General features: G+C 39.9%; 4 protein-coding genes and 1 long non-coding RNA gene across 5 annotated transcripts in view; 4 read left to right on the top strand and 1 right to left on the bottom strand.

Annotated features, from left to right (window-relative positions):
• The first annotated feature begins 3832 nt into the window (after window positions 1–3832).
• Window positions 3833–5971, top strand: LOC124223640 (UDP-glycosyltransferase UGT5-like). The gene is made up of 5 exons (XM_046635857.2): window positions 3833–4409; window positions 4477–4847; window positions 4936–5158; window positions 5266–5485; window positions 5556–5971. The coding sequence occupies exons 1-5, from the start codon at window positions 3932–3934 to the stop codon at window positions 5851–5853; spliced, it is 1590 nt and encodes a 529-aa protein (XP_046491813.1). The 5' UTR covers window positions 3833–3931; the 3' UTR covers window positions 5854–5971.
• A 1848-nt stretch (window positions 5972–7819) lies between these two features.
• Window positions 7820–10720, top strand: LOC124223637 (UDP-glycosyltransferase UGT5-like). Its single transcript, XM_046635853.2, has 5 exons — window positions 7820–8466; window positions 8786–9159; window positions 9249–9471; window positions 9540–9759; window positions 9848–10720. Exons 1-5 carry the CDS (start codon window positions 7992–7994, stop codon window positions 10143–10145), a joined length of 1590 nt encoding a protein of 529 aa, XP_046491809.1. The 5' UTR covers window positions 7820–7991; the 3' UTR covers window positions 10146–10720.
• Window positions 10721–11070: 350 nt separating this feature from the next.
• The window catches only part of LOC138191210 (uncharacterized), an 81970-nt gene continuing 67030 nt past the window's right edge, over window positions 11071–26010 (bottom strand). The window contains exon 3 of the long non-coding RNA XR_011177552.1: window positions 11071–11152. This is a non-coding gene — a long non-coding RNA (uncharacterized lncRNA). The remainder of the gene's footprint in view (window positions 11153–26010) is intronic.
• On the top strand, window positions 12887–16327 carry LOC124223638 (UDP-glycosyltransferase UGT5-like). The gene is made up of 5 exons (XM_046635854.2): window positions 12887–13516; window positions 13597–13970; window positions 14060–14282; window positions 14351–14570; window positions 14659–16327. Exons 1-5 carry the CDS (start codon window positions 13042–13044, stop codon window positions 14954–14956), a joined length of 1590 nt encoding a protein of 529 aa, XP_046491810.1. The 5' UTR covers window positions 12887–13041; the 3' UTR covers window positions 14957–16327.
• LOC124223266 (uncharacterized) lies at window positions 16610–24947 on the top strand. The gene is made up of 11 exons (XM_046635070.2): window positions 16610–17234; window positions 17324–17694; window positions 17758–17980; window positions 18683–18902; window positions 19002–19297; window positions 19986–20041; window positions 20799–21360; window positions 21475–21845; window positions 21928–22150; window positions 22258–22477; window positions 22568–24947. Exons 1-11 carry the CDS (start codon window positions 16733–16735, stop codon window positions 22866–22868), a joined length of 3345 nt encoding a protein of 1114 aa, XP_046491026.1. The 5' UTR covers window positions 16610–16732; the 3' UTR covers window positions 22869–24947.

Here is a 26010-nt window from a genome sequence, read left to right as displayed (position 1 = left end):
AAGTTCACCCTTCACCCTTTTCATCCGTGAGCCTTCACGTCGCACCCAGCGTCGTACCCCCGGCCTACTCTGTGTTCAACCCCCGCTTGCTTGCCGCCAGACTAAATTATACATACTTAAATGATGGATGGTGGTTGGGTACCCACTTAGCCTCTCTCTCTCTCTCTCTCCTTCGCTCTCTCTCCCTCACCATTTGCTCACTTCAACTCGCAAATATCTACCATGTCCCGTGCATAAAAATTCAAGCACAATATTTTGCACCCTTATATACATACACATGTATATTAACGTTCTTGTTTCAAAATATACTCTCGCATAATTTCCTCACTTTTCGATTCATTCGACAAATTGAGTTATTATACCTCGATAAGTACATTAATGTGAGAATTACAAAGAATTGTTTATTCTTTTTTAAATTTTTTACGAAAAGAAAAAAAAAAAAGAACAATGCCTGACGATTCATTCCAAAAGTTTTCCGTATGCCATTTCTTTCAACCACCTTCTCCTGCGAATTCGAAATTAATTTTACAGCATATTCGGTGAATAATAAATCATTTTTAAATTAAGTGTACTTGGTAGATTGGTCGAAGCAGTGAAAAACTTGACTCGATATGTACATGCAAGAGTTGGAAATGAATGACGTGAGGCATGATAGCCTTTTTCCTTTTTTCACTCTCTCCCTCTGTCTCGCTTCCTCCCTTTCTACAACAGTTCCGTATTTCAGGGGAGAGAAATCTTTACGCCGCAGAGATTAACGTCTCGCGTAAATAAGGGGGATGAAATAGGAAAAAAGAAGCATAAGAGCGAAAGAGCGTGAGGAGGTAAAAGCAAAACAAAAAATAAAACAAAAAAGAAAAAAAGGTGGGGAGTGAATAAAGAATCGGTATACCGGTGCCCACAAATCTCCAACTCCCCTTCTTCCGCTCCTCCGCCCTTCTGGTAATTACCGATTAGGACCAGAGATAAGAGGCTTTGACGCCCTTGTATATATGAAAAAAGGCAAGAAGAAAAGAAGAAGACGAAAGAGAGAAAGAGAGAGAAAAAAAACAACACCGACGTCGAGTCGAACAAAATGCAAAAAGAAATGTTTTTGAAGCGAGAAGTAGCTGACAAAAAAGAAGTATAAGATATAGAAGATAAAAAAAAAAAAATAACCGTACACGTGCCCAAACAAAACCATTCTTCTCTTACATATATATATATATATATTATTAGAAGAAAAAATTTGACGGAAAATTTTTGTCTCTCTTTCCCCTAGTCAGCTTTCAAACAGGCTTGTGGGGGGTTAAAAAAAAAAAAAATAAAGCTCGTACGGCTTGAAAGACAAAATGTGAAATATGTAAAAACGTTCTGAAGGATGTAAAAAAAAAAAGTACAAGAAGAAGAAGAAGAAGACGATGCAGAAGAATAAAAGAACGAAAGAAATCAACGACAAAAAATGAGAGCTAGCAAAAGAAAAAGGTAAAAAAAAGGAATACCAATGCCATTTCTGGCACGCGCCTCGCTGCTTATCATCCCTATATATTGCTCCATCTTTTTCTCCACTCTTGTCCGCTCCTCTCTCTACGCGTCGTCGCGGGGTGTCGGGGGTTTATAATATTCGAGATGGAATCGAAGAAAATCGAGCTGAGCTGAGCAAAACTTGTGCAATCAGCACGAGCGCCCGAGCGGTGAGAAAATCACAAGGGGACTGCAGGGACAAAGAGAAATAGTCGGAAGTCGGTGGAAAGGGATGTTTCACTTGATTCCGACAACCGTACATATCCACGAGACTAAATTGTAAGTGATCACGACTATCGCGCGATTTTCCTACTTTTAGGCCATTCGCTGCTGCACCCTGAATCAGGAAAATAACCAAACACGTTCGAAAAAATTATAAATAAACTATGCGAAACGGACGAACGCTTTCCGAGTTTCATTCGCTTGGAATTAATCCGCTACCACAGGTAATTTCGAGTCTATGTGAAGTCATGCGATGATCACCACAGCTCAATTTTCCGTACACCTGACATAATTTGGATTCATTTGAAGTCGTGTAAACGTCAGAATACCACGTCAAATACTACCGTGTGTACATCAACCCGTAGTGCAGGTCCGCCTCAAGCCTTCAACTTTTGCACGAATTGTATACCTACCAACGATGGATTCCCTCGGGCAATGTGCGTTACTTCCGCTTCTGAATAGGAAAAACCTCAGTGAAGGGTGGTTGTATAAGTTGTTGGAGATGCAGTACTTATACGAGTGTAAGGTAGATTGTTTACGGATCCCTCTGGCAGTTCTCGTAAACGAAAATCAGTATATATACGGGGTAATTTACGAGGGTACAAAGAGGCTGGAGGCGGGGGTGCGATACGTTACTTTGCGAGTAGGAAACCCAGGGTTACTGACTCCAGGCTGCCGAACCATCGGCCGACTTGACCGTGAACATAAATCAACTCTGCATAGGCTCTGATTTTTCGCCGTTTCGTTTTCAAGAAAAAAACTCCCTTCGCTTTTTCATCCGATGTACATTACAACGCTAAAAACAAAATTACAAACTCCAAGTACGTGAATCATTGGTATGCCTACGGATCACCAGAATTTTTTAACTTTCGGTCAATTTCGTGCCACAGAAATCGCGAGCTTTCGATACAGTGTTTTTTTGTCAATTTTTATCTGTCATTTAAAAATAAATCATTCAGGTTAATTCGAATTTGTCCCGATTTCACTGACCTCAACGGTATCGAAGAAATGAAAATCGTGGATGCAAACGGTCCTCAAGTATACTTTGTTAATTTTAACTGACCTTTCGATTGAAGCATTCAAAAATGTTTGTACAAGGAGACCTATAAACTATTATTAAAAGGCAAAATATTTCGTCCAGTTCAAATTTTATTATCAAACTTGTTGGAGTGAGTGAACGTGAGTTAAATTCGAGGTCATGATCGTTTGGAAAATGAATGTGTACTTTAACGTTTGATTTACTTAGTTCTAACAATGTTCATCAAAGGCAAACACCCTTGCAATGAAACATATCAAACCAAATTTGATTATAATTATTAGAATCGAGTAAATTAAACGTTAAAGTACACATTTAATTGCCCAAACGATCATGACCTCCAATCCAACATTTGTTTTGGTAATTCACTCGAACAAGTGTAACAATAAAATTTTCATTTGATGAAACTTCATACCTTTTAATAATGATTCATAAGTCTCCTTGTACAAACATTTTAAATTATATAATAGGTTATGAAGATGGTTGAGCATGCTTTGACCGAAACGTCAGCTAAAACTAGTAAAGTATACTTGAGGACGATTTATACCCACGAGTCTTATTTCTCCAATAATTGTCTAAAGTCGAGAAAAAATGTCACATTAATTGAGCGGTATCGATATTTTAACGAACGAAAACTGTTCCAAAACAAACTTTCAATGACGGTCCGTCGATAACTAATTCGGCAACATAATGAATAATGATCATATCCATTATTTGACAAGTCAATTATGTTAGTGCAGCATTTGGTTAATATTGCTTTGAAAGTCAAGTGGCAGCTTGGCGCAATAATCATACAAATCCAGACCAAGTGAAGTCACTGTAATTCAGAACTAACAAGTGGGTAAAAATCTCGATCAGATAAAATCGTACCAATGGTCACTTCACTTTATATCCTAATTTGTGTCTGCATTATTTTTCAACGGGCTTAAAGACGTCTTTGTTATCGGCTCACTAACAATCGAGGTTATCTCGCATACTCGGAATGCACGGTTCAGTAATTCCTAAATGTAGAACTAACGTATACGAATCCAAGTCGACTGGATAAGCTACTTCACTTGCGTCTCCCACTTTACGGTCGAGATTTGACGGTCTATCCATCATCTGGATAATAATTTGCTCAGTTACGTTGGCAACTCAGCGAAGTGAGTCTCCGAGTTTGGTATCAGAAGTGTGATGACGTCGCAGTGTAACGTGTTTGTTGTTTTCGCGATTTTGGTAAGCTGTTACCATTGCGGTGATGGCGCGAGAATATTGGGCCTATTTCCAACCGCCTCGATAAGCCATCAAATCGTGTTCCGTAAGCTGACGTTAGAATTGAACAAACGAGGCCACGAACTCGTCGTCTTGACAACGGACCCGGTCAGAGATCCAACTTTGAAGAATTACACCGAGATAGACATCAGCTTTCTTTACGAGAAAGTGACCTTGATAGGTAACATAGTTGATTACCGGGGGAAATTCGACTGGTTCGATATGGTTTTAGCAAATGAGCCAAAGATGCGCCCTCAGATCGCTCAAGTTTTCGGGCATCCGGAGTTGAAGAAATTGTACGAACCGAACAGTGGTGAAAAGTTCGACTTGATATTGATGGAGATATTCATTACACCCATCTACTTGGCTCTTGGTGAGCGATTCAAGGCTCCTGTGATCGGTAAGTAACTTGGTCCGAATGACCTTTCGAAAATTGAACTTTCTGTAAGCGTATATGCTTATGGCAGGCATTGCGAGCACGACTTTGCAGATACATTTGGAATATGGAATCGGCAATCCTATACTGTCATCACACCCATCGAACTGGGGAATAACAGAGACGGCTGGAGCATCGTGGATGTTGTGGGAACGGTTGAAGAACTTCGTGAAATGCTGGAAACATATTCACTATATGAGGACTGTAGTTTTGTCAAATCAACAGGAAATGGCAGAGAAGTTTCTCGGGACTGGTATATCCAATCTAGCCGATTTGGAGAAGAACATTAGTTTGATTTTTGTCAATCAGCAGAGACCGATATCTTTTGCTAAACCGAGCGTACCGAATGTTATCGAAATCGGCGGCATGCACGTGCCAGACACGATAAAACCTCTGCCTACAGTATGGAATAGTTGTTTTTTTTTTCATAAAAATGTGGATGAACCAACGATTCTCATTAACGATACGGTGTTTTCATTTCCTATTACAGGATCTTCAGAAGACTCTGGACGAAGCTTCCCAAGGTTTCATTTACATGAGTCTCGGATCAAACGTCAAAAGCAACATGTTGTCGGAGAAAACACGAGACGCTTTCATAACCGCGTTTTCAAAGCTTCCTTACAAGGTGATATGGAAGTTTGAGGATGACCAGCTCAAAGGCAAACCGGACAACGTGATTATCCTGAAGTGGGCGCCGCAACAGGCAATTCTGGGTACTGAAATTCACTGCGGATGGGACGAATGAACGCCTTCTGTAACAGGCGCAATGTAAGATTGATAGATCTCGCCATGATTTTAATTCTCAATCACGTCTGTCTAGCTCATCCGAACATCAAACTCTTCATCTACCAAGGTGGACTCCAGAGTACCGAGGAAGCCATATCGCACGGTGTGCCTCTGGTCGGGATACCAATCATGGGTGATCAAGATACGAATGTAAAAAAAATGGTATCTCTTGGCGTTGCCAAGAGCATAGAGATCACTGACACGAATGCAGACGATATTCTGCTCGCAATACGTTCCGTTGCACTTGACGACAGGTGAGATGATCTTGGCTTTGAGTGCACAACCTCTCCTAAACACACATTACCGTTCACATTCATATTTCAGTTACAAACAGAGGATGTTGAGTTTACGCTTCCTGATCAAAGACAGACCTTACGATACACTCGAGAATGCGATTTGGTGGACGGAACACGTGATACGCCACAGAGGCGCTCCACACCTCCTTTCCACAACCGCGAACGATCCGTGGTACCAACGTCAGGACATGGATATAATAGCGTTTCTTTCCGCTACATCCGTTACAATTTTAATATCGGTATTACTAATAACGTACAAATGTATTATTTACAATATCAAAGCCTTCAGGTACCGGCCAGTTAACAAAAAAGAGAAAAGAAATTAGCCTCATCTTGCAATCCACGCTTACGATGACTTAGACCACTTTTATAATCAATATTCAGGTTCCAATTTCACGATTCCACGTCATTAATTTCATCAAATAAATCTTTAATAGTAATAAATCGATTATATCTGTCCAGCATTCTCTTATCTTGAATTGCGTAAGTCGACTTTGATAGCAAAATATTTGCTCGATTGTATCAGGTTGAAGGAAGTAACCAGTTTTATGATCCCACGAATTTCGGAATCAGTCTTTATCCATTGTACGCCAATCGTAAATAACGTATCCGTACCGATATCATTTTTTCCTATTGATGAAAAGCGCATTGTCACTCATTTACGTATGAATATATGTACGTTGGCATTGGGTGATCGTCCATAACGCAGGACTTGAGACCCATACGAATTAGACTCTTGAAACAAGCGCTATCGAGTGTGTGACTTTACCTGTATCAAGATGTCACCGTCTCTTATTGTCGCTGCATCGGCGTTTCTCGAGACTGCGTTGCACTCTATCGTCAACGTACGCATCATTAAAAATTTGGTTGAAAAATAGCTGAGTCTGACCAGCGGGGAAGGTTTGACTTGGTATTGAAAGAGATTTGTCACTTACCCAAATCTTGTTGGCTCTGGTCATCAGTCTGTTAGTCGTTCCGACATCAAAGACCATTATAATTCACCGAGTTCTTCAGTCCTGTACAAATTAGACACTGTTTAATGCTACAAGTTTGGAGTATCGAGAAAGAAGCGAAAAATATCATACATAATGGATACTGGGGCGTTGTATTAACTTTATCGAAGGCCTTGAACACAGTGGCAGATCTTTTTTTCGCTCAGATTGTGTAACGACAGACTTTAATGCGCTGTAATATATACCGAAATTTTTAAATATTCTTTATTATTATTGTCAGTGACTTTTTCACAAATAGGCATCGTCAGAACAATCAAAACATCGGGATTTATTCGCGAGCGGAATGTTACCAGTCCCGAAGTATTTCGGCGTTGCGCAACGAGTCAACAATAATTAGACCCGTTCATGACAACGTCTGTTCGTTTAGCAATTTTTACTCTGGATCCTTTAATCACCAAAGTCTTCAACAAATGATGGAAAAGTCAACAGTTACCAGGTGACACGAATGGAATTGTGATGTTTTTGATTGGACTGGACACGGTAAAGCAGAGTGTAATTACTGAAACTGTGACTTGCATTCTTTCAATTTTGCCAAATGATCAGTTGGCGATAGGTTGAAAGACTGACTAAAACCGAACCATGGATCAGCCCTAAATGAAATTCGTGCCAAGCCGATCGCACAGGACGTCAATTTATTTATTTTTTTAAGTTTGTACGGAAATTCGAAAAGACAGGAGGAGTATATAATGGCGTACAAAGTCACTATTGGAAGTCAGAACTTCCTCGTAGGGAACAGGGCGAAAGAGAAGTTTTTATAAGGCATTTATCTTTGGATTTTCTCTGCTTATTTCTTTTCCTTTCACTCTTTATCTACCTCTCGAGTCCTGCAGTGTCACCCGGTTTAATCCCCCTACTATTGACGAAATTCAACCCCATATAACGTGCATCTTCATGTCCCTCAACGATATCGTCGTTTTCATCTCATGACGATTTATTGACATTGAGTAAAACAAGCCAATGGTCCGGAAAAATGAATCGATTAACACCATTTTAATCTGCTTCGAAAAGTGCATCGAAGTAACCACGTAACACTGGAAATTGCAATCCAAAACTCCGACCTTCACTCACCAAATCATTGGATCCTGTCAATGTTTGTAAAAATAATCCCTGTTTGCTAAAGAGTAAACGCGAAGTTGTAATGCGTGAGCGTATTTTATTTTTTTTATCTACAGTGTGTGTACAGAGCGACCCTACGCATAACGTCTCCGTACTTATCTCACACACTGAATATATGGCATCTCACTCTAAATCTTCTATTTGGAAGTTCAGATAGGAGGGCTGTACCTATTTGCAATATCTCGCTGACAGAAAATCCCTTGGCCATTATAAACCAAGGCTAACTGATGTTACCAGCAATTTGGGTTTTGGGAGTGATTGTAGTAGCTGCTGGTTTCGGGAGATCGAGATCTTGAGAGGAACGCGATTCAGTCTGTGAATTCATCAGTGCGAAGATGTCGTGCCGTGTTATTTTCATCGTCTTTATGCTATTAGCGAGTGATTGGCACTTCGGTGACGCAGCGAGAATATTGGCTGTGTTTCCTACAGCCTCTATAAGTCATCAGATCGTATTTCAGAAGCTGACACTGGAACTGAACAAACGAGGTCATGAACTTGTCGTCGTTACACCGAATCCGGTCAACGATCCAACTCTGAAAAACTACACGGAAATTGATGTCAGTTTCCAGTACAATGACAAAGATAGTTTGCCAAATATAATAGGCATGCGAGGAAAAGTCGACTGGTTTGGGTGGTTGAAGGTTCAAGTACCGATGATAACCAGGCAAGTAACTAAGATATTCGAGCAGCCAGATCTCAAGAAACTGTACCATCCTAACAGCGGCGAGAAGTTCGATTTAATATTGATGCAAATGTTTTTCACCCCCGCCTTCATGTCATTCGCCGCACGATTCAAGGCCCCAATGATTGGTGAGTGAGTCAGGTTTATGGTAATTACTTTTTATCCGTTATAAAATCCTAACGAAAAAGACGAAAACTTTCTATTCATACATTCCAAGCACAAGAAAACAATTTCGAACTTGCTGGTGATGAGAGGAATTAACGACAACAGAGTCGGGGTGGCTAGGAGGTCTAGTGGAGTAAGGCTCCGGTCAAGCATCTCTAGATACCAGGTTCGATTCCTGGCTCCGTCGTTAATTTTTCGAATTCACCTGATTTTCAAATTTATATCTCCGACATCAAATCCTAACCTTGATTAAAATCGAAATCTCTGTAATTTTGATCAAAGGTATCCACAGTGCGAGTCTACAAACAACCATGCAGTACGCGATCGGCAATCCAATATTGCATTCCGATCCGTCGAACTGGCAGCTGGATATGAAGTTCCCCGAGTCATCATGGATACCGTGGAGAAGATTGGACAACTTCATCCAAAGTTGGAGATTCATCCACTATCACAGGACCGTGTATTTGCCAAAACAGCAGAAAATCGCTGAGAAATATCTAGGAATTGATATTCCGGACCTCCACGACTTGGAGAAGAATATCAGCTTGATATTCGTCAATCAGCAGGGGCCGATTTCTTTTGCCAAGCCGAACGTACCGAAGGTTATTGACATTGGTGGCTTTCACGTCACAAATAAGATAAAGCCATTGCCAAAGGTATAATCTTAGAATTCCATTCATCTAAATTATTTTGAGTGGATATACTCTTGCATAGTTTCATGAAACTGTTCTCATTATTTTGACAGGATCTTAAGAAGGTCTTGGACGAAGCTACGCAGGGTTTCGTGTACATGAGTCTTGGATCAAACGTCCATAGCAAAATGCTACCCGAAAAAGCACGAAAAGATATCCTCACTGCGTTCTCGAAGCTTCCCTACAAAGTGATTTGGAAGTTTGAAGACGATACGCTTACAAATCTACCGGAAAACGTGATTATCCTGAAATGGACACCACAGCAGGCTGTTATCGGTAAGAAAAATATACGGAACCCGGTTGGATAAGATTACTAAATTAATATACTCAATTATTTCCAATAGCTCACCCAAACATCAAGGTATTTATATACCAGGGTGGACTTCAGAGTACAGAAGAAGCCGTTTCAAACGGTGTTCCTTTGATCGGATTGCCGGTTATGAGTGACCAGGACATGAATGTCAGGAAAATGGAGTCTGTTGGTGTTGCTAAGAAGCTGGAAATTACTAACATAAACGAGAAAGATTTCTTTGAGGCGGTACGCACTGTCGCAGGTGACGACGGGTAAGATTCTTGAGGCTTCACGAGTTCCCTATCAATGTTCTCATTTTCCTCCATGATTTATATGTACGAACCCTTTGTTATTTTAAAGATACAAGCAGAGGATGCTGAATTTGCGTTCCCTGCTTAAGGACAAACCTTACGATATGCTTGAGAACGCGGTTTGGTGGACGGAACACGTGATAAGACACAGAGGTGCTCCATACCTACACTCCACAACCGCTGACCAGCCGTGGTATCAGCGTCAAGACATGGACATAGTAGCATTTCTTTCTGCCATGTTTGTCATTTTATCAATCCTATCGCTATTTATTTTATATAAGTATGTAATTTATAGTCTTAGAATAGACAGTGACCCGACAGTCGAGAAAAGTAAGAAGCGGAATTAGATTAATCACTACAGTTTACATAATGCATTTTCATTTGCTGACGCAAGTCGGTAGTTTGATAAATATTCCGCTGTAACGTGAATATGAAACAGTAAGTTCACTTTCCATTCAAAGCTATTAACGAATTCTGCTGAAGTTGACTGAGACTGATCTTGATGCTCGTTGTGCAAACGTCATCACACCTCATCCACGAAGAAAGAAGGATAACTTAAGTTCAATTTTTGGCAATTTTTGTAGCCAGGATTACTGAATTTCATCAAAATGAATATATTTGGGGCATTCCATGATGTTTCGATCAAGATTCTATGTCGATATCTCAAATTGGATTTCAAGTTTTTTATGTGAAAGTACGTGACTAAAAATAAAAATGCCAATTTTCTTCAGAATGTTTTAGTCCCAGCGTTTCTGAGGTACGAAAACGTGAAAAACGTGAAAAAAAAACCACTTCCTAAAATCTGTAAAAATTTAGGAAATTTGTATAAAATATTTTCAAAAAATGGTGACACCTATTGAAAGATGGAGATTTCATAAATTTTGAAGGATAAATAATAAATATGATGAAACAAAAACAAAAACTTCATATTATTCGATTGAATTTTTGACATATGAATGAAAATGAACGCTCATTATAATATGGGCCGAAAAATTTCATAGCTCATCCCAACATCAAGCTATTCGTGTACCAGGGTGGACACCAGAGTACGGAAGAAGCCGTATCGCGCGGTGTGCCTCTGGTCGCGTTGCCGGTAATGAGAGACCAAGATGTGAACGTGAATAAAATAGTGTCACTACGGATGATCTACTGGATGCGATAAGTACCGTTGCACGTGGTACGAGGTAAGATTCTTAATTTTCAATTCGTTGATATAGCAGACTGGCCAGCGGAAAAAGTTTGACTTGGTATTGAAAGAGGTTTGTCACTTAGCCAAATGTTGTTGGCTCTGGTCATCAGTGTGTTAGGTGTTCCCACATCGAAGACCTTTATAATTCATCCGAGTTCTTGAGTTCTGTAAAAATTAGACACTGTTTAATGCTACAAGTTTGCTGGCATCGAGAAAGAAGCGAAAAATATCGTAGATCATGGATACTGGGGCGTTGTATTAACTTTATCAAAAGCCTGGAATATAGTGGCAGATCTTTTTTTTCGCTTCAATTGTGAGACGACAGACTTCAATACTCTGTAATGTATACCGACATTTTTAAATATAATTTATTATTAGTATCAGTGACTGTTTCACAAACAGGCGTAGTCCGAACAATCAAAGCATCGGGATTTGTTCGCCAGCGGGATGTTACCAGTCCCGAGGTATTTCGCCGTTGCGCAACGAGTCAACAATAATTGGACCCGTTCATGACAACGTTTGTTCGTTTTGCAATTTTTGCTCTGAATCTTCTGCTCCGGATCCTTTAATCACCGAAGTCTTCAACAGATGATGGGAAAATCAATAGTTACCAGGTTACACGAATGGAATTGTGATGTTTTTAATTGGACTGGACACGGTGGAGCAAAGTGTAATTAATGAAACTGTGACTTGCATTTTCGCAATTATACCAAAGGATCAGTTAGCGAGAGGTTGAAAGACTGAGTCAAACCGAACCATGGATCAGCTCTGAATGAAATTCGTGTTAAGCCGATCGTACAGCACGTCGGTTTCTTTTTATGCTTGTACGAAAATTCGAAAAGGTAGGAGGAGTATATAATGGTGTACAAAGTCACCATTGGAAGTCGGGCCTCCCTCGATTCAATATTCCAGTCATTAATCATCCCTTTCAACGGTATACCAGCCCACTCACACACATAAATTCAGCCTTACCATCATCGCAAGATCAGCCGGGATACGAGCGAGAATTTTTACCGTGGTAAAACAGGCTGAGAAAATGGTGTATAGAAAAGCTAAGAGACAAACAGAGAGAGAGAGAGAGAGAGAGAGACCGAGAGAGGGAGGGAGGGAGGGAGGGAGGGAGGGAGGGAGGGAGGGAGGGAGGGAGGGAGGGAGGGAGGAAGGGAGGGAGAGAGAGAGGGAGAGGGAGAGAGAGAGAGAGAGAGAGAGAGAGAGAGAGAGAGAGAGAGAGAGAGAGAGAGAGAGAGAGAGAGAGAGAGAGAGAGAGAGAGAGAGAGAGAGAGAGAGAGAGAGAGAGAGAATATATGACGATGAAGAAAGACTGAGACAAGGGGTGAAAAAATTGGATCGCAGGGGACAGGGCGAAAAAGATATTTTTATGAGCGTTTATCTTCGGATTTTCTCTGCTTATTCCTTTCCCTTTCTCTCTCTATCTGGGTCTCGAATCCTTCAATGTAGCCCAGTTAAATCCCTGATTATCGACGAATTTAAACCCCATATAACGTGCATCTTCACGTTCCTCAATGACACCGTCCTTTTCCTCTCACGGCAACTTATTGTCGTTGAGTAATACAAGCTAATGGTCCGGAAAACGAACGGATTAACACCATTTTATTCTACTTCGAAAAGTGCATCGAAGCAACCACGTCACACTGGAACATTCAATTCAAAAATCTGACGTTCACACACCAAATAATTGAATACTGTCAATGTTTGTACAAATATTCCCAGTTCGGGAAAGAAGAAACGCGAAGTTGTCATGAGTGAGTGTTTCTTTATCGACAGAGTGACCCTACGCATAACGCCTCCGTACTTACACGTCATATACTGAATATATGCCGTCTCACACTGAATCCTCTATTTGACCGATCAGATACGATGGTTGAACCTATTCGCAATATCTCGCTGATAGACAATCTCACGGTTATTAAAACCAAGGCTAACTCTTCTTACCAGCAATGCAATGTTAGGAAGTGATAATAATAACTGCAGGCATCGGCAGATCGAGATCTTGGTAGGAACGCGATTCAGTCTGTGAAGTCGTCAGTGCGAAGATGTCGTGGCGTGTTATTTTCATCGTGTTTACGCTATTAGCGAGTGATTGGCACTTCGGCGATGCGGCAAGAATATTGGCTGTGCTTCCTACAGCCTCTGTAAGTCATCAGGTCGTATTTCAGAAGTTGATGTTGGAACTGAACAAACGAGGTCATGAACTTGTCGTCGTTACACCGAATCCGGTCAACGATCCAACTCTGAAAAACTACACGGAAATTGATGTCAGTTTTCAGTACAGTAACAAAGAGGCTTTGCCAAATACCATAAACCTGCGGGGAAACGTCGACTGGTTTGGGCTCCTAAAGGTATTTGAACCGACGCTGAGCAAGAATGCAGTTCAGATATTCGAGCACCCAGAGCTCAAGAAACTGTACGATCCTAACAGCGGTGAGGAGTTTGATTTAATATTGATGCAAATGTTTATCACTCCCGCTTTTATGTCATTCGCCGCACGATTCAAGGCCCCGATGATTGGTGAGTGAGTCAGATTTATGAAAATTATTTTGTAGCCGTTACAAAATCGTAACTCGAAATTTCTGTAATTCTGAACGAAGGTATCGTCAGTGCAAGTTTGCAAACAAGCGTGCAGTACGCGATCGGCAATCCAATATTGCATTCCGATCCGTCGAACTGGCAGCTGGACATGAAGTCTCCCGGGTCATCATGGATACCGTGGAGAAGATTGGACAACTTCATCCAAAGTTGGAGATTCATCCACTACCACAGGACCGTGTATTTGCCAAAATACCAGAAAATCGCTGAGAAATATCTAGGAATCGATATTCCGGACCTCCACGACTTGGAGAAGAATATCAGCTTGATATTCGTCAATCAGCAGGGGCCGATTTCTTTTGCCAGGCCGAACGTGCCCAAGGTTATTGAAATCGGTGGCTTTCACGTCGCAGATAAGATAAAGCCATTGCCAAAGGTATAATCTTAGAATTCCATTTATCAAAATTATTCTGAGCAGGTAGACTCTTGAATAGTTTCATGAAACTGTTCTCATTATTTTGACAGGATCTTAAGAAGGTCTTGGACGAAGCCACGCAAGGTTTCGTGTACATGAGTCTTGGATCAAACGTCCATAGCAAAATGCTACCCGAAAAAGCACGAAAAGATATCGTCACTGCGTTCTCGAAGCTTCCCTACAAAGTGATTTGGAAGTTTGAAGACGATACGCTTACAAATCTACCGGAAAACGTGATTATCCTGAAGTGGACACCACAGCAGGCTGTTCTCGGTAAGAAAAATATACCGAACCCCGTTGGATAAGACTACTAAATTAATATTCACAATAATTTCCAATAGCTCACCCAAACATCAAGGTATTTATATACCAGGGTGGACTTCAGAGTACAGAAGAAGCCGTTTCTAACGGAGTTCCTTTGATCGGATTGCCGGTTATGAGTGACCAGGACATGAATGTCAGGAAAATGGTGTCTGTTGGTGTTGCCAAGATGCTGGAAATTACGAACATAAACGAGAAAGATTTCTTTGAGGCGGTACGCACTGTCGCAGGTGACGACGGGTGAGATTCTTGAAACTTCACGAGTTCCCTATCGATGTTTCCATTTTTCTCCATGATTTTTATGTACGAACCCTTTGTTATTTTAAAGATACAAGCAGAGGATGCTGAACTTGCGTTCCCTGCTTGAGGACAAACCTTACGATATGCTTGAGAACGCGGTTTGGTGGACGGAACACGTGATAAGACACAGAGGTGCTCCACACCTGCACTCCACAACCGCTGACGAACCATGGTACCAACGTCAGGATATGGACATTATAGCGTTTCTTTCCGCCATGTTTGTCATTTTATCAATTCTGTCGGTATTCATTTTTTACAAGTGTGTAATTTTAAGTATTAGATTAGCCAGTCACCCGACAGTCGAGAAGAGTAAGAAGCGTAATTAGATTAATCACTACAGTTTACATAATGCATTTTCATTTGCTGACGCAAGTCGGTAGTTTGATAAGTATTCCGATTTGACGCGAATATGTAACAGTGAGTCCACTTTTTAGTCAAAGCTATCAACGAAATTCTGCTTACACTAACCGAGGCTGATCTCGATGCTCGTTGTGCAAACGTCATCACACCTCATCCACGAAGAAAGACGGATAACCTGCGTTCAATTGTTGGCGATTTTTGTAGCCTGGATTACTAAATCTCATCAAAATTATATATATGGGGCATTCCATGATGTTTCCATCAAGATTCTATGTCGATATCTGAAATAGGATTTGAAATTTTTCAGATGAAAGTACGTGTTGAAAAATGAGAATGCCAAGTTTCTTCAGAATTTTTTAGTCCCAGCTTATTTGAAGTCTGATTTAAAAACTTGAAAAACACCCCACTTTGTAAAAAAATTCATGAAAATCTTATCGAGTATAAAAAAAAATTTTGACACCTGTTAGAAGATAAACATTTCATAACTTAAGAAGATAAGTAAGAAAAATGCTAAAAAAACAATTATTTCTTATTATTGGATAGCATTTTTGACACAAGTATGAACAGAAAATCACATCATAATATCGATGAATAGGAATTTTTCGGCTTACATGTAAAAAAAAGTTTTAACACCTATCAGAAGATGGAAGATTTTGAAGAAACAAAACACCATGCATCAACGTCCCAAATGAGCTTCTACGTTTCTTCTCATGTCAAAAATCCAATCTAATAATATTGATAATCTTTTTTTCATCATTTTTCTTGCTTATCTTCTAAAGTTATGAAATCTCCCACTTCAAATACGTGTCAAATTTGGAAAAAAAAATTCATAAGCATTTCCCGGGTTTTCGCAGATTTTAGAAAGTGGGTTGTTTTCCAAGTTTTTAAATCATACTTCAGATATGCTGGGTCAGAAAATTCTGAAAAAAATTGCGGTTGCGTTTTTTGTCATGTATTTTCATACAGCAAATTTTAAACCTAATCTGAGACATTGATGTAGAATCTTGATGGTGATGTCATCTAATGTCCCATACATATATAAATGACAGAGCGTGTATAAATAAGCGGTACGTCGAAAATGAATCTACTCATGGAAAGATATTGTCGTATTCATACGAATGTATACACACGTCATGTTGGTCATTAACAGCGACGTACTAGCGAGCCTCAGTCTAACAACAGACTTCTTCGAGTTAACTCAATATTATCTAATCTAAGCGCTTGTTGTTATATTCCCGTTCATGTAACATGTATGTGTGAAAGTAGTGAAATATTACGAATAGAACTGAAATGTAAATGATTATGAATTGATAATGAACTCGTAAGCTTGAAAATTACGAAGTTTGATAACTTTTTGTCACAGATTTGTACTGATTTGTCAAAAAATTATTTCCAGATTTTCATGATTAACTAATCATAAACCAAAACAATATTTGCAAAATTTGGTGGCTGTGAAAAATAGGGCATGCCCGAAAAATGGAATACTAATTAAGTGATCCAATTTATTTAATCAATCCTGGAGTTAAGCTACTCAAGGTCATATTATACATAACCAATGCTTGATCTTTTGTTATCGATGCTTGACTGATTGGCGTCTTCACTACACTCATCTTTTTCAGTTCAGTTATATAAGCAAGTGTATTTACGCATAATTGTCAGTTGAGAGCAGTAATCAACTTCAGCCTGGCAGCCTGGGTACAAAAGTTTAACTGCTAAGACGAACGAAGTACAGAGTGTGAAGTATGGAAGTGTGGAAGATCAGTAGCAACATGCCACGGTGGACTTTTTTCACGGCGTTGATGTTACTTGGGTGTGGATTAGATTGCGGTGATGGAGCGAGAATATTGAGCATATTCCCAGCACCATCGATAAGCCACCAATCGGTATTTCGGAAGCTGACCTTGGAACTGAATAAACGAGGCCATGAACTCGTTGTTGTGACGACAGACCCGATTAAAGACTCGACTTTGAAAAATTACAAAGAAATCGATATCAGCTTCCTCTACAAGGAGAAAAACTACATCGGTAGTGCTGTGGATTTTCGAGGAAAAATAGACTGGTATTCAAGGTTGCCGATGCTTGAAACGGTTATGAGGTCGCAGGTTACTCAGATATTCAATTTTCCGGAGTTCAAGAAATTGTACGAACCAGGCAGCGGTGAAAAGTTTGACTTGGTATTGATGGAGATATTCTTTTCGCCTGCTTTTATGGCCTTAGCCGAACGATTCAAGGCTCCGTTAATTGGTGAGCGATGTATATTCATCTAGAATATTCTCTGTCAACCTATGCGTTAATTTTTTTTTTGACATATAAACTTTTTTCATCTATTCGAGGTATCGCCAGTGCGAATCTGCAGCTAGGTGTGCAATACGGAATAGGCGACCCTATATTACCGTCTCACCCATCGATTTTGGAAATGAACGTGAAAGGGGGTGATTCATGGATACCGTGGCAGCGGCTTCAAAACTTTATTTACAGTTGGAGGATAATTCATTATTACAGAACTGTCACTTTACCGAAACACAAGGAACTTGCCGAAAAGTATCTCGGCATTGAGATTAAAGATCTTCACGAAATGGAGAAAAGCATTAGTTTAATTTTCGTTAATCAGCAGAAACCGATTTCCTTCGTTAGGCCGAATGTTCCAAAGGTCATTGAAATCGGTGGCTTTCACGTGTCTGACAAAAGCAAGCCTCTGCCTAAGGTAACGTTCATTTTATGGTATCATAATCTGGTAACAAATAAGACTTTTCAATCCCTTTGACAGGATCTTCAGAAAACTTTGGATGAAGCTACGCAGGGTTTTATCTACATGAGTCTTGGATCGAACGTCAAGAGCAACACGTTGTCGAAGAAAACACGGGACGCTTTCATAACCGCGTTTTCAAAGCTCCCATACAAAGTGATTTGGAAGTTTGAGAACGATGAGCTCGAAGGCAAACCGGACAACGTGATCATCCTCAAGTGGGCACCGCAACAGGCTATTTTAGGTACTGACAACACAAGTCTGCAAAACAATATTTTTTTTCAGCTACACAGGATGTTTTTGAGAAATGTTATGTTTTCGATTGTGCTGAATTCAAAAATGACTTCCATTTCCCTCCAATACGTACAGTGTTCTTGCAAAATACAAGGTATTTGCATAACAAAAAGCATAACATTAATGACAAAAATCACCATTTTATTACAACGAACTAAACAATGTTTTTTGTAAAATCAAACAAAAAATTTCTTCATAAAGTGTGTTTAACATTCCGTATTTATTCTTTTCGCCTATGAAATACGCGTTATATCGATGCTTGACCGAACACGCTTCAGCTTTCCATTTTCTATTTCTCTGTTTGTATATATTCTCGAATCTCATTCTTATCCATATCAAATGGAAGTAAGAAATCACTTTTGCTTAGGGTTTTTAAAATCAAGAACAGGATATCTGATTTCGAATTAAACCGGAGTTTCACTCTGAATGAAACTACAAACACGAATTGAACAAACAACGTGACGTGATGGAATTTTTAGATTATTTTTTCCGGCTCCAGTGAGCAAAAATCTATTTAAAAAACAGTATAAAAAAAACCTGTGCAGTTTTTCGGTTGCAGACCTGTGTAATTCTTACGGCAAAAACGATTGTACGCAAGCAATGATAGGTGTGATGTACGTTGTCATTTGAAGCCTCAATTTCGTTGGCACAGCTCATCCCAACATCAAGCTCTTCGTGTACCAGGGTGGACTCCAGAGTACGGAAGAAGCCGTATCGCACGGTGTGCCTCTGGTTGGGTTGCCGGTAATGGGGGACCAAGATGTGAACGTGAATAAGATGGTGTCTCTTGGCGTAGCCAAGAAGTTGGAGATCACCGACGTCACCAAGGATGATTTACTGGATGCGATAAATACCGTTGCACGTAATGCGAGGTAAGATTCTCAATTTTCAATTCGTTGGTATGACATTTCTCTCTGAATCCTGGTATCAACTGACAAGTAATACCTCATGCTTATCTATCCATGCTTTAGCTACAAACAGAAGATGATGAATTTGCGCTCGTTGCTGAAGGACAAACCGCAAGATTCACTTAAAAGTGCGGTCTGGTGGACGGAACATGTTATACGACACGGAGGTGCTCCACACCTGCATTCGACTACCGCTGAGGAGCCGTGGTACCAACGTCAGGACATGGACATAATCGCCTTTCTTTCCGCTGCGTTCGTTATCACTTTGATCCTGACTAATCTCATATTATACAAGTGCGTAATCTACAGTATCAGAGCGTTCGCTGTTCATTCGGTTGATAAAAAGAAGAAACGAAGTTAACCTCCCAGACGTTGCGTTGGTTTCAATTAGCTATGTTCTATCGAAATGATATTTTTTTGATATTATCAACTCTTGAAATATCAGTCAAAGTTGGAATGGCACGAATGAAATTCTAACATGTCTCTAGAATTTCTCGCCAGGCCGCGATAGAAATAATTAAACCTACCCATCATAATATCGAACACTTTCACGTCATTGACTCATATTTTCAGTTTACTTTACTGTACTGAAGTCTTTTGAGAAATAAACTTGCAATACCCATTTCTTGGTCGAATTTGATTCCGGTATCCTCATCCAGTCCTTCAAAAGTTGACTGTAATTATGACGAGGCACTTGATTCAGTAAATCAGCTCGAAATGAACATAAGATAAATCATTGTGAAACATGGTTGTGATCGCAACGATTTTTTAATCAATCAGTAATTCAACACTTAACCATTCAATTTACTAGATTCAACCAGTGAATAATCTTTTTATTGTCCCAGCGTTGCCAGTAACTGCTCGTGGCTAAGAACCGTGCGTTGACTTATCAAACATGATACGGCATTATCTTTATCCATTAGTTTTCTTAGACTCATCATACTTTAATGCGATCACAACTTCTCTTCATGCTTTCGGTATGCCAAATGAAATTCTTATCTGTGACCACTGAAACGAGAAATGCCATCCTGTCTTTTCTCTTTTCAGATATGTTTCACAGACTAGTCAAGAGTATCGTGCTTTACAATATCACTATTTGGACGGTAAGTATATCGATTATGCTAGACCTTGTTTACACATTTGTAAGCTATACTTGGCTGCAAGTCACCGTCATTAACCAAATCGTAGACCAAGAGGCCAACTGCCGAAACAAACACAGCTCAGTTTGTCGAATTGCTTGTATACACAGCCATCCGGGGTTTAACAAAAAAAAAAAAAAAAACCACGAACCGAACAGTGGACAAAAGTTAAGTTTAATTTCTCGATAATAGAGATGCTTATGGCATCCGCCTTCATATCTATAAGAGTACAGTTATTCGTATCAAAATTTAATTCAATTAACGCTTTTCATGCATAACGTGACATTTTCTTCCCTCCTAGAGGATTTTCAAAAGACTTTGGATGAAGTTACGTAAGATTTTATATTCATGAGTCTGGGATCGAACGTCAAAAGTAAAGGTTCAGGTGTGTTTCTAGTCAATTTTTAACCTTCCTTGAGCAGCACTTAAGCCGTACTGTGCTCAACATCGATGGTCACTACCTCAGGTTGTGTTCCGTGAATCACCGACGCACTAATAGTATAATAATAATCTCAGACAAACGGGTATCACGTTTTTCTTACGCTAATCTACAATCTTATCCCTGATTCGTCGGTGAAAAACGCTGTCTCACGTCGTTACGGCTTCCACCCGCCCGACAGTTCCAAGATTTAAACGACACATCGACACGATTTGTTGTGATAATGAACAGCTTATAGTGGGTCGCGTGACGTAATAGTAGAGCGTATTGGGAAGTTTCTAGTCAGTCTGCTGGTGCGCATGGCCTGACGAGTTGATAGAAGAAAAACAAGTTAGTGCAGTGCGTGACTCCAATTGCACGAGGACAATGTCACGGTGTCTTAATATCGCCGTATTGGCGTTAATTGTTATTTGGTTGAACTGTGGCGATGGCGCGAGAATCTTGGGCATATTTCCCACCGCTTCAATAAGTCATCAAGTCGTATTCCGGACGCTGACTTTAGAGCTGAATAAACGAGGTCACGAACTCGTTATTGTTACGACAGACCCGGTCAAGGATACGAGCATAAAAAACTACAAAGAAATTGATGTCAGCTTTTTATACGATGATATTGCAAAGGGGGTCATAAATATCATAAATTTTCGCGGTAACATGAATTGGTATGTGCAGTTCACAATGTTTGAATCAATGGTGTGGGAACAAATGGGTCGGATATTCAGTCATCCGGAGTTTAAGAAAGTGTACGAACCCAACAGTGGAGAAAAGTTCGACCTTATACTGATGGAAATTTTCTTTACACCTGGTTTCATGGCTCTGGCTGAACGATTTAACGCTCCGATAATTGGTGAGTAATCCAGTTTCTCGTCTCAAAACTTTTCAAGCTATTCGGTAGCTCGACTGCGTTTCGATATACCTATCTAAGAACTATCAATAACTCTGCAATATTATCGTTGGTCAGGTATTGCAAGTGCGAGTTTGCAGCTGAGTTTGCAATACGGAATCGGCAATCCCATTCTGCCTTCTCATCCATCGAGTTGGGAACAGGATGTCAAATTTCGTAATTCATGGACACCATGGCAACGGCTGGAAGAGTTCTACCAGTGCTGGAGAATGATTTACCACTATAGGACTGTCTCCCTACCGAAACAAAAAGAGATCGCGGAACAATATCTGGGAATTGAGGTTTCGGATCTTCATGATTTGGAGAAAAACATCAGCTTGATATTCGTCAATCAGCAAGGTCCGATTTCCTTCGCCAGGCCAAATGTTCCGAACATTATTGAAATCGGTGGATTTCACGTGTCTGATAAAATCAAACCTCTGCCCAAGGTATCGTGCAATATTTTTCATAATAATGTGCTTCAACCAACGATTCTCGCTAACGATGCGGTGTTTTCATTTCCAATTACAGGATCTTCAGAAGACTCTGGACGAAGCTACCCAGGGTTTCATTTACATGAGTCTCGGATCGAACGTCAAGAGCAACATGTTGTCGGAGAAACCACGAGACGCTTTCATAACCGCATTTTCAAAGCTTCCTTACAAGGTGATATGGAAGTTTGAGGATGACCAGCTCAAAGGCAAACCGGACAACGTGATTATCCTGAAGTGGGCGCCGCAACAGGCAATTCTGGGTACTGAAATTCACTGCGGATTGGACGAATGAACGCCTTCTGTAACAGGCGCAATGTAAGATTGATAGATCTCGCCATGATTTTAATTCTCAATCACGTCTGTCTAGCTCATCCGAACATCAAACTCTTCATCTACCAAGGTGGACTCCAGAGTACCGAGGAAGCCATATCGCACGGTGTGCCTCTGGTTGGGATACCGGTAATGGGTGACCAAGACATGAACGTGAAAAAAATGGTGTCTCTAGGCGTTGCCGTGAAACTAGACATCCTCAATATAAATGTGGATGACTTGCTCGAAGCAATACGCACTGTTACACTTGACAATAAGTAAGACTCTTGAGGTCAAATCATGTGTCAGCTTTTGAATAATATTCTTGGGACATTGAAGACGAGTTTATCCCCATGTTTCTATTGCAGCTACAAACAGAGGATGCTGAATTTGGGCTCGCTGTTAAAAGACAAGCCACAAAATACCCTCCAGAACGCGATTTGGTGGACAGAGCATGTGATACGTCACAAAGGCGCTCCGTACCTGCATTCGACAACCGCTGACAGCCCGTGGTACCAACGTCAAGACATGGACGTAATAGCGTTTCTAACCGCAGGATTTGTCTCTATTTCGATCTTGGCAATTTTGATATTGTACAAGTGCGCGATTCGCGGTATCAAAATGTTTAATCACAGACCAGTTGATAAGCAAAAGAAAAAGAGAAGTTAACGTTTTCATGTACTAAATAATCAAGCTAGACCGAAGTGAAATTCCTACAAACTGATATCGGCCCCAAATCAATCAACTGATAACCCAATAGCGTCACTACTCCAACGATAATAACCGAGTGTATTTGAACAGTAAAAATAACGACGAATAATGGAAATCTGTACAAAGTGACATTTCTTAATCTGTAACATACCAAAGCTGTGGTCCTCGACCTCGCTTCCCTTAATTGCACACGCAAACTTGATCGAAGAATCTAGTCGAACAAGTTCCAAACGGTTGTTTGAATCGAGTTCATCGAGACTTCAACGACGTTGCGGTATTTTGATAAAAACTCCCGCATGATAAGAGCTTCGTCGGAAAAGGTAGAGCAGAAGCTAATTCATATGTTCAAGACATCTGAATTCTGTGAAACGAGGATGCCTTCCGACCGCGTCCGGATGTCCGATGTTTATTTCCCGCCTGTGCCAATACCGAGACCCTGTTACCACAGCTCGTTCGCATTGAGCTCTTCCGGTTTCCCGGAGGGATTCTCCACCGTCGGATTAAGCCCCCTTTGTCCCTTGCCAAATGAACGTATCGGGTATGTTTCCTGCCCAAGGGTCACAGAGAAAGGAGAGAAATCGCTAGCTAGAGCCGAACTGACGCGATGCGACGAGTCGCCCTCAGCCCTTTGATCTTCGTCAACAAAATTCCAGTCACGGCGCCGTTCGCGTCCCTTTCTCTAATTGTATGCCTATACGCAGATACGTATGGAGCATTCCACGTCAAATTATCAGCCCGTGTACCTCACCTCACCCCCTTCGATTCTGATCATTTTTTAATATCATGTTCTTACCAATTTCTTCAGATTTTCGTCAGCCACTGGTAAAATTTATACAAAATCGAAAAATCAATTACGAAAAATGCCATTTTTTCAAATACCTTTAAAAACTGATACTCATTCTATGATTCAAAATGTAATTTCTGAGCAACACACGATAATGGGATCTGAATATTGAACATTTTTTTCACAACTTTTCAGTGTTTCCATATCGTAATTGTTTTTGCCTTTTTATTTTTTATATGCCTTGATCTAAATAGTTTGCTCAACCACATTATTTTCATGATTCCGTGCTCTATTTAGATTGGGAAAAAGAAACAAAAAAACTCCAATTCCAACACAGAAAAATTAGAAACTTACGAAAAAAATAATAAAATCAAGATGACATATTCAAGCATAATAAATGGATCTCCATAGAAGAAGATGTATTGAATGTATCGACTTCAAAGTCTGAAAAATGCAGTATCAGGCTACAAAATTCATGTTATCGACCGTGTTTTATTATACGTTAATGTGGCAGAACGTGAGGTTCTTAAAAAAATTAATAACGAACGAACGCAAAAACTATCAGCTCCGTGTATTCGCCACTTTATTATGCCAACTAAAATATAAATTCAAATCGAATCGAGAAGCTTGCGGATTTATACCCGACCAGCTACACTCAATAAACGGATATGCAATGAGTCGCGATTTTTTTTTCGACGTTCTGTATTTCTTTTTTTTTTATCATCCTCTCTCTTCCCCTTGGTGATCGTAAAATATATTATCTTCTTCTTTTTTTCCTCCTTCAGTCGTTTTTAACGGTTTTACCAAATTATACTTCTGTGCACACTTGACGGTGTTGAAAAAAGAAGATTCCTTTCATTTTTAGACCCTCAATCTCCTTCTGCGAATCGTAAAAACTCGAACCCCTCGCTCGACCAACGTGTTAAGTGTGGAAAACGATATAATTAACTTCAGACACATTGGGTTTCAATAAGTTGAATTGAATTGAATTTGAGCATCGAGTTGAAAGGTTGATACGTACAGTATATATATATATGTGTGTGTGTAATTGCAAAACGCGATGCGTTTGCACCTGGTGCATGAAACAATGGTTTCATTAGCTAGTTGCAGCCTGGACGCTTAATTTCATACCGGCGACAGTATCTCCTAATGTACGAAACAGTAACTGAAATTTCAATATCAATTCCGCTCGTGTATACCTGAATTTTATTTTTCTCCTTTTTCTGAAACGCAAACAAAAAAAAAAAGAAAAACGTGGATAAAAACGATATCAAATTATTCGACACGAATTGGCTACTACACATCATTTAAAAAAGTCTTTAATCAACTTCTCGAACTGTAATTGCAAATGAAAAAAGTTATGAAAAGAATCGGGGTGAGGTTGAAGTTCCGAAAGCGCCTAATTTTGAATTATTTGTTGGCGAAATTTGAAGTGAAGAAATCAAACTTCTACGAAACAACAAAGTTTCGAATGGTCAGAAAACCGACGGCTCAAAGTTCTAAAATGCAAGAATTCGACGATTCAAAATGCGATAGAGCAGAAGTCCGAAAAATAAAGTTTTGATAGAGTAAAATTCCGAAATTTAAAATATACTCACAGAGTGTAGTTAGTTTACTCGACGAGTGGGTTTAAAAAATAAGACGACCGAAAACAACGTCAGATCAAAGTGGTGAAATTTCACCAAGCCAGAAATTCAAACAACTGAAAATCTTCGATCATTCAGAGTTTCGATGTTTCAGGTTTTTAAATTTTCTCATTTTCTCACTTTCGGAACTTCAATAAATAACTAAAAAATTTCAAATGTTGGGCAAATAGTTCGATGAGCTTCTAATGCGGAGCTAAGATCTGTTTTACACTTCGCGGGGGCGTCTGATCATCTCGTAAACCTGAACGGTGCCTGTGCAGGAGAAATTGGATTAGCATTATGTATTTCCATTTCCATAGCCACCCGAGCTACACCGACACGCGTGCTTACATCGTGATCGCGAAACTTGAAGCGATGACCCGGAAGTTGGGAATCCCGTGTTAAACTAATCATAAGTATGGATTACGAAATCCGTTATCTCTCCCAATCGCTCTTTTCTCTCGCAGATATTATTTCCAATAATAATATAATACTGCAGTTTTGATGTATAAAAAAAAAACGAAGCGAAATAAATAACGTGAAAAAGCTGTAATTTTGCAAGGCTTTATTATCGTGTAGCCTGTTTTCTGTTTACCGAATATCTGCAATGTCGTTTTGTTTCTATTCTCTTGATCGATCACCATACAATGTCTGATTTATACCGTAAATCTTAAAATATAATTAATAAACA

The sequence above is a fragment of the Neodiprion pinetum genome, chromosome 7 (assembly GCF_021155775.2).
Source record: "Neodiprion pinetum isolate iyNeoPine1 chromosome 7, iyNeoPine1.2, whole genome shotgun sequence".
Lineage (NCBI taxonomy): Eukaryota > Metazoa > Arthropoda > Insecta > Hymenoptera > Diprionidae > Neodiprion > Neodiprion pinetum.
The sequence above is the reverse complement of the archived record's forward strand: the minus strand, read 5'-3'. Positions and strand labels throughout refer to the sequence as shown.

What these genes read in the sequence shown, in the direction of transcription:
- LOC124223637 (XM_046635853.2), top strand. Translation starts at nt 7,992, where the DNA reads ATGTCGTGCCGTGTTATTTTCATCGTCTTTATGCTATTAGCGAGTGAT. An exon ending in ATTCAAGGCCCCAATGATTG is followed by an intron (nt 8,467 to 8,785) that starts GTGAGTGAGTCA and finishes TTTTGATCAAAG; the next exon opens with GTATCCACAGTGCGAGTCTA. An exon ending in AGATAAAGCCATTGCCAAAG is followed by an intron (nt 9,160 to 9,248) that starts GTATAATCTTAG and finishes TTATTTTGACAG; the next exon opens with GATCTTAAGAAGGTCTTGGA.
- LOC124223266 (XM_046635070.2), top strand. Translation starts at nt 16,733, where the DNA reads ATGGAAGTGTGGAAGATCAGTAGCAACATGCCACGGTGGACTTTTTTC. An exon ending in AAATCAAACCTCTGCCCAAG is followed by an intron (nt 21,846 to 21,927) that starts GTATCGTGCAAT and finishes TTCCAATTACAG; the next exon opens with GATCTTCAGAAGACTCTGGA. An exon ending in GCCGCAACAGGCAATTCTGG is followed by an intron (nt 22,151 to 22,257) that starts GTACTGAAATTC and finishes ACGTCTGTCTAG; the next exon opens with CTCATCCGAACATCAAACTC.
- LOC124223638 (XM_046635854.2), top strand. Translation starts at nt 13,042, where the DNA reads ATGTCGTGGCGTGTTATTTTCATCGTGTTTACGCTATTAGCGAGTGAT. An exon ending in ATTCAAGGCCCCGATGATTG is followed by an intron (nt 13,517 to 13,596) that starts GTGAGTGAGTCA and finishes TTCTGAACGAAG; the next exon opens with GTATCGTCAGTGCAAGTTTG. An exon ending in AGATAAAGCCATTGCCAAAG is followed by an intron (nt 13,971 to 14,059) that starts GTATAATCTTAG and finishes TTATTTTGACAG; the next exon opens with GATCTTAAGAAGGTCTTGGA.
- LOC124223640 (XM_046635857.2), top strand. Translation starts at nt 3,932, where the DNA reads ATGACGTCGCAGTGTAACGTGTTTGTTGTTTTCGCGATTTTGGTAAGC. An exon ending in CGATAAAACCTCTGCCTACA is followed by an intron (nt 4,848 to 4,935) that starts GTATGGAATAGT and finishes TTCCTATTACAG; the next exon opens with GATCTTCAGAAGACTCTGGA. An exon ending in TCCGTTGCACTTGACGACAG is followed by an intron (nt 5,486 to 5,555) that starts GTGAGATGATCT and finishes TTCATATTTCAG; the next exon opens with TTACAAACAGAGGATGTTGA.